The sequence below is a fragment of the Chiloscyllium plagiosum genome, chromosome 2, assembly GCF_004010195.1.
Source record: "Chiloscyllium plagiosum isolate BGI_BamShark_2017 chromosome 2, ASM401019v2, whole genome shotgun sequence".
NCBI classification, from domain to species: Eukaryota; Metazoa; Chordata; class Chondrichthyes; order Orectolobiformes; family Hemiscylliidae; genus Chiloscyllium; species Chiloscyllium plagiosum.
The window spans coordinates 8724201-8731724 of record NC_057711.1 but is presented as its reverse complement, the minus strand read 5'-3'; the positions used below and the strand labels follow the sequence as shown (position 1 = coordinate 8731724).

At 41.3% G+C, this 7524-nt stretch overlaps 1 protein-coding gene across 1 annotated transcript in view; it reads right to left on the bottom strand.

The window, feature by feature from the left end:
• The window catches only part of LOC122539550 (probable ATP-dependent RNA helicase DDX60), a 148737-nt gene extending 144992 nt beyond the window's left edge, over positions 1-3745 (bottom strand). The window contains exon 1 of the mRNA XM_043674534.1: positions 3466-3745. Coding sequence (XP_043530469.1) covers positions 3466-3745 — 280 coding nt within the window. The remainder of the gene's footprint in view (positions 1-3465) is intronic.
• Positions 3746-7524: the final 3779 nt, after the last annotated feature.

Here is a 7524-nt window from a genome sequence, read left to right as displayed (position 1 = left end):
GATCTTCGTAAGTTTCGTTTCACTTCACCAGCTAATACTGAACAGTAACCACATTGGTAAATGTCCAAAAGTCTTAAGGACAGACAAACTGAAGCGCCAATCTTTTTTTGTTCAACATCACCCTTGCTTGTTTGTCTCGAAATGCACTGTTGATGTGGTTGTGAGGATGAGAAGACTGCTTATTGCAATCTGGAACTATTTCATGAGCAGAAATCCTCTACCATAACCACCCTATTATTCTTACAGATCACTTAAATCTGCTTGCAAATTTGTGTCTCAATTTCTCACTGACTATTCGGGGATCTATAATACAATCCCAATAAGGTGATCATCCCTTTCTTAGTTCTTAGTTTCACCCAAATAACCTCCCTGGATGTATTTCCAGGAATATCCTCCTTAAGTATGGCGGTAATGCTATCCCTTATCAAAAACGCCACTCCCTCTCCTGTCTTGCCTCCCTTTCTGTCCTCCCTGTAGCATTTGAATCCTGGAACATAAAGCTGCTAGTCCTGTCCATCCCCGAGACACGTTTCTATAATTGCTATGATATCCCAGTCCCATGTTCCTAACTAGGGAGGCAACACATCATTCTGATTTTTCGCTGCTGGCCGCAGATCGTCTGTTTGTGCCCCTGACTAGAGTGCTCCCTAACACAATTGATCGCTTAGAATCCAACGTACTCCTCGTTACATTAGAGTCAGTCTCTATACCAGAAACCTAGCAGTTCATACTGCATTCCCCTGAGATTCCATCATCCCCTACATTTTCCAAAACAGCATTTTGTTTGAAATGGGGATAGCCTACCTCTCCTACCTTTCCTGGAGTTAACGCATCTCTGTGACTGTATCTGCGGCTTTTCTCCCTCCTTATAACTGTCATCCATCACACCCCCTTGGTCTTGTAAATTCTTCATTGCCTCTAACTGTCGCTTCAACTAATCCATTTGATCTGATAGGATTCACAACCAACAACATTTAGTGCAGACGTAATCCTCAGTAACACATAAACTCTCCCAAAACTCCCACATCCAACAATAAGACCATAGTACTCTACCAACGGCCATTTTGCTCCTTCACAATCTACAGATTCAGAAAATAGCACCGTCTTATTGCTCTACAAAACACTGCTCCAGGCTAACCTAATAATTATGGCTTATACTTTTAAAATTTAATCAAGAGACAGATCTCAATAAAACATGTAATCAAAAAAGAACTCACTCTACTCTCTATTACAGATTTACAGAAAGCCTACACTTAAAATTATGCATTTATCTGTTTCTGTGCTGTGACCTCTCCCAAACAGTTTCCTCCAAGATCAGTTGTGAATTCCACTGTTTGTTAAATATTCCTAGACACACTCCGATATCCGAAGATACATGCAAAGGTAGTAACTGTGCAGGATCACTGCTGCGTCAGTTAGCAGTGTGGGTCTCTTTCTCTCTCTCTCTCTCTCCTTCACTGACCATGTGCTGCCTTTGTCTGACCTTCTCCCTTTTAAAAGTGCCATTGTTTTGACTTTCTTTCTCTCCAAGGTTCCAAAACAAAGCAACAGCCTATAAAACAGTATTTGCTGCTTCTGGAATGCAAGGAAATCACCTCCAACACCTAAAATACCTCAAAGAAGGAGCGGCTGCTACAGCCAGAAATTGTTCTCATCCTCCATCTTGGATTACCCAGAATCCACTTGCGCAATGAAAAGGGAGTGGCCAGTTCTCGCAGCTCAACTTTTCTCTGATTTGGTTTGGTTTTAGCAGGCAGGCAGTTGTGAAGCTGATGGACGCAGAGAAGCAGGTCCATGCTGACCCTCTCTCTCTCTGACATCTCTCCTGTAAGACACTATTTTTTGATTTTTCGTTTTCTTTGTGTGAAGGGATGTTTATTAGGATTGTTGCAAGTAGTCGGAACAGCATCATTAAGTTAGGATAGTCTATTGGGTTTTCAGATAGGTTAAACTATTTTATATCCTGCTCTCTTTTGTTTGTGTTTCATTCGATAATCTTGCAAATAAGTTGTTTTTTTTCTATTTTTTTCCACAAGTTTACAAAAGAAAACTAAAAAAAAGACCCAAGTATAAACTTTGATATACAGTTAAATGTTAAATAAATGATAACCAAAATCTATCAAACAAGAAAACAGAAATACCAAGAGAAAAACAAAGACAAAACTCAACCAACTACTCATCTCACTTACAGTTAACCAGAATGTATCATTAAAATTCTTACATTATTCAAGAGAAAAGAAATCCAATGGATTACACATAAATTGAGCAGTGATATATATGCTCGGAATGTGTTAACATCAGATCACAACAAAACCCGTATTTATCCAAAACATCCCGAGCATAGAGCATATAAAATTCACAAAAATAAAAGCTCTTTAGTACATTCAGATCAATATAATAAAAAAAACATTTCTAAATAGTAAAAAAAAGTATAAAACATATTTAAGTGGAGATCTTCCCCCTTATTCCCAGGGGGCATCACTTCCTTTTCAAAAAACCCATCATAACCTCTCCCAACCAGTGCTCCACCCTTGACCCAGGCACCCCACGATAGGACAAAGAAAATTAAAGTATACTACTGAACTAGAACTAACAGTGAGTACCCTATCCCCCATCCCCCTCCACCCACACCAACACCTGGATATATTTGGTAATGTTAATACCATATATGAACATATATGACTATAACATTACAGTCACAGCAAATAATAATTATATTTATACAAAATAACAGGGGAAAGCAACCCCGCTCCCAAGGACAAAGATAAAATAAAATAAGGTAGCCACCTTCCCCCCATTTACATTAACTAGAGCCCCTGGCCTATATATTAAAAAAAGGGGAAAAGGAAATCGCTAAATAACGGATGAATAAATAAGCCCTTCTTCCCACCCCCCCCCCCGAGATAATATTAAACAGTAAGATAATGAAAGGAAAAAAAGAGGGGGGGGGGGGGAGACCGGGGTGGGGATAGGGCAAAACAATATCAATTAACTCTTATAGTTTGTCTAAGAGAGTCCAAAAGTTCCTTGGCCTTCTCCAGTGATTCGAAGTTATACACGGACCCTTCATGGCTAAAGCGTAGTATGGCTGGATAGCGCAAGGAGTATTGAATGTTTAAATCCCTTAAACACTTCTTTGCTTCATCAAACGCCTTCCTCTTTCGAACCAAAGCTGGGGAAAAGTCCTGAAATAACATAATCTTGGAATGTTTATGAGTCATGGCTTGTGGATCTTTCCCAAGATTTCTGGAGGCTTCCAAAAGCATCTGCCTCACCTTATAGCTCTGCAGCCGGAACAGGGCCGGGAGGGGGCACTGGTTCGAGCCGGGCCCGTGTATTGCAAGCCTGTAGGCCCATTCTATTCTAATCCAGCCTCCAGATTCAATAACTGCGGAAGCCACTGTTCAAGGAACCTTATAAGCTGGCCTTCTTCTTCCCGTTTGGGAAGGCCCAGCAAACTAATACTTTTTCGACGACCTCGATTCTCAAGGTCATCAATGTGGTTCTCTAAGGTCAGGACTTGCTGCTCGAGAGTCCGGACCCGATCCACGGCCGATTCTGCAATGACCTCGGAGGTCGCAGCCTTTAGCTCCGCCCCTCCGACTCGGCATTCAATTTCTTCGATGTCTCGGGCATGCTTTTGTAGAGCGGCCGAGAGTGAGTTCCACCGACTTCGGGACTCTTCTTTGAAAGCATCGATCTTCGCATTGAGTTTGGAGATTATTTCCGCGAGGCTCACCACCATAGGTAAGTCCCCTGGGGCGGCTGCGGACGCCTCTGCTGCAGCTGGGGAGGGTGGGGGAGGGGCTCCTTTCCCCCTAGTACTAAGCCACTAATTACATTAAATAAAAACTATTTTTAGTGGATTTGGTGAATGTGGTGGGGGAGGGTGGCCCACTTTGCCTAGGTCTTGGGAGGAGCACTATAGACTCAGACTTGCTGAGTCGCCGCTATCTTGGATCTCCCCCGCAAATAAGTTGTTTTGTATAACACTAAGTGGTTGGGCCAGATGTCTCCCTCCTGGAATATTCACATTACACCTGCTTAAACCAACTAACAAAGTTAGGGTCTGGGCTACTCTTTTGAAATGTTTTGAGGGGGCCTGGCCTGCTCCATAACAGATTGGGGTTCATCAGGATTTGTTCTCTAGTTCCAAATTGGGTATTAGACTTGCTGGACTTGAAAGCGGCGAGTGGTAGGTGTTAGTGTCTTTTATTCCAGGTGTTGATTTCGGTTGGTTTAAATGGTGCTTGGGATAGCAATGGCTCTTTCAGTCACCAAAAGCTTCCTGGGTGTAGAAGAAGTGACTTTGGGGTTTAACAAAAGGTGATTAAGGCCAAGCTGCTAGAATGAACAGATAAGCTGGGGTTTGAGCTTCCTCCTTCCGTGAGGAAAGGAGAGATAATTACAGCAATAGCTCAGCAATTAAATTTGCTGGAAACGCCACCAGAGTTTTTAGAGATGGCTAAAAATTAAACTGCGAATGAAACAACTTGAGTTAGAAGCAAATGAAAAGGAAAGGGCAACAGAAACGAAACAGTATGAATTATGATTAAAAGCAGAGGAGAGAGAAAAAGAACAAATCACTTTAGCAGAACAAAAAGATAAAATAGAGAAAGAGAGAGGAAAGGAAGAAAGAGAGGGAGTTTGAACTTCAGAAATTGGTGCTTAGACAGGACAGTCAGCTTAAAGGATGGAGATGAAGGCTGAAGGTAAGCTGAGTGAGGAAGAGAGTGAGGATGGACAAACCCACCGTACCCGAAGGTCTGGTGAGGAACTGCTTAAATATATTCAAGCATTCCCCAAATTTGATGAGAAGGATGTGAAACCCTTTTTCATCTCATTTGAAAAAAAAATGGCTAAACAAATGCAGTGGCCAATGACCATGTGGGTTTTGTTGATCCAAACAAAACTTGTAGGTGGAGCTAGTGAGGCATTTGCATCATTATCAGAGGGAGGTATCTGGGGTGCATGAGGAGGTGAAAGCCATCTTAACTGCATATGAGCTTATCCCAGAAGCCTACGGACAATATTTCAGGTATCTAAGGAGGGATCCGAGTCAAACCTACACTGAGTTTGAAACAAAGTAATTTTGACAGGTGGATAAGGGCATTAAAAATAGAGCAAACCAATGACGCTTTTAGAGAGACGATTATTTTGGAGGAGTTCAAAAATTCACTTCCTGAAGTAGTGAGAACTCATGTGGGAGAGCAGTGGGTTAAAACAGCAAGGTTAGCAGCTGGAATGGCTCATGATTATGAGCTTGTCCATAAGGCAAATATTGGCTTCCAGAATCAATTTCAACTCATGAGGGATAGAAACTGGAGCAAAGAGAAATCTTCACGTGGAAAGGGAAAGATAGGACTTAGTGAAGATCATAAGGATAATTTACCACAGGGTAAAAAGGAAACCCTTGAAGGGGACAGAGAAGTTAAAAAGCTGTGGTGTTTTCACTGCAATAAGGTAGGCCACATGAAATCACAGTGCTGGTCGATTAGGAAAAGCACTGGGAAGCCAGATGACGGAAAACAGGATAAACCAGTGAATTTTGTTGGAGTGGGGTAACAGAAAGCACAGTGGAGACTAGAAAGCTGCACCAGAATATACAACCTGGTCAGAGGTTGGTTAAGAGGATGTGCCAGATCTTCTTAAATCCTACACCTGCAAAGATAAAGAGGAGCAGCAAGTGAAGAGGTTACAATATTAAGACATACAGGATCCTCTCAATCTGTGATGTTGAAAGATGAGGATATATGTACTTCAGAAGGACCATTGCCAGAAAAGGTACTAATAATGGGAATTCACGGTGAGACAAGAAGTGCTCAATTATGTAAAGTGAGGTTAGAGTGTTCAGTGAAGAGTGGAGAAGTCCTGGTAGGAGTCCTGGAAAAAACTCTCAATTCCAGGATTACAATTTGCCCTTGCTAATGATATAGCTAGTTCACAGGAAGGAGTGCTGCCTACTGTGGTTGAAAAAGAAAATGTGGTGCTGGAAAAGCGCAGCAGGTCAGGCAGCATCCAAGGAGCAGGAGAATCAACGTTTCGAGCATGAGCCCTTCTTCAGGAAAGGTTGTTGAAAAGCCAGTGGAAACTCAGGCAACTGAACTATTGCAGGACACAGATCCTGAGAATTTTCTTGATGTGTGGTAACAAGGTCACAAAGTCACCAGTTGAAACAGGAGAGATCAAAGAGTACAGTTAAGAAAGTTGAAATGGAATTAGCAGAGACCCTGTTTGATCAGATGGTTGATACAAACCATGAGCAGGTAGATGACACAGCAGACATCTTCAGCTCAGATAAATTAACTGAGTTACAACAGAAAGTTGAAAATTTAAAGCATTTGTATCAAAAGGCATACATGGGCAAAGAATCCAAATGTATCCTTGAATGCTACTATCTTTAAAATGATGTATCAATGAGTAAATGGAGACCATCACATATTCAGACAGATGAGAAATGGGCAGAAATTCATCAAGTTGTTTTGCCAGTGGGTTATAGAATGGAAGTGTTGCATGTGGTGCATGAACTACCAGTAGGGGGTTACTTAGGAGTGAGAAAAACTCAAGCTAAAATACAAAAACATTTTCACTGGCCTGGACTGCACAAGGGTGTAATTGAATTTTACCAGACATGTCATTCATTTCAGGTAATCGGAAAACCGTAGGCAGTAATAAAACCTGCACCTTTAATACCTATTCCTGCATTTGAGGAACCTTTTACAAGAGTCTTAATTGATTGCGTAGGACCCCTACCTAAAACAAAAAGTGTGAATCAGTGTTTGTTAATAATAATGGATGTATTGACTAGATTTCCAGAGACCGTTCCATTACACAATATCATAGCTAAAAGGGTTGTAGAGGAATTACTCAAACCTTTCACTAGATACAGACTACCCACAGAAATACAACCAGATCAAAGGCCAAAACTTCACATTGAAATTATTCTAGGAAGTGATGGACAGCTCAGGAATAAAACAATTCAAATCTGGAGTATTCCATCCAGAGTCGTGGGGAGTGCTGGAAAGGTATCATCAGACATCAAAGATCATGTTGAGGGCTTATAGTGAAGACTGTCCAGCTGATTGGGATAAGGAAATTCCATTTGTACTTTCTGTCATCAGAGATGCACCAAATGAATTGACCCAAATTCAGTCCATTTGAATTAGTTTTTGGCATGAAGTAAGGGAACCATTAAAAATGATAAAGGAGAAATTGGTAAGTCTGAATTCATTTGGACTATGTGTCTAATTTTAAGAACAATTAAATGGAGCTGGGGAGTTGGCTAGGCAGCATTTAAAAGTATCGCAGCATACAATGAAACAGGAAGCAAACAAGAAATCAAAAACTCGAAATTTTGCGATCGGATAAAAGGTGTTAGTGTTATTTCCAGTGATGGGTGAGCCTTTCAAAACAAGCAACAGGAGGAGATGCTAATAACTACAACACAGACGGGAGAACCAAGTTCAGAGGATTCTGAATCAGGCATTCCTCAAATTAACTTGGACAATGAGAAGGCTGTCAAAA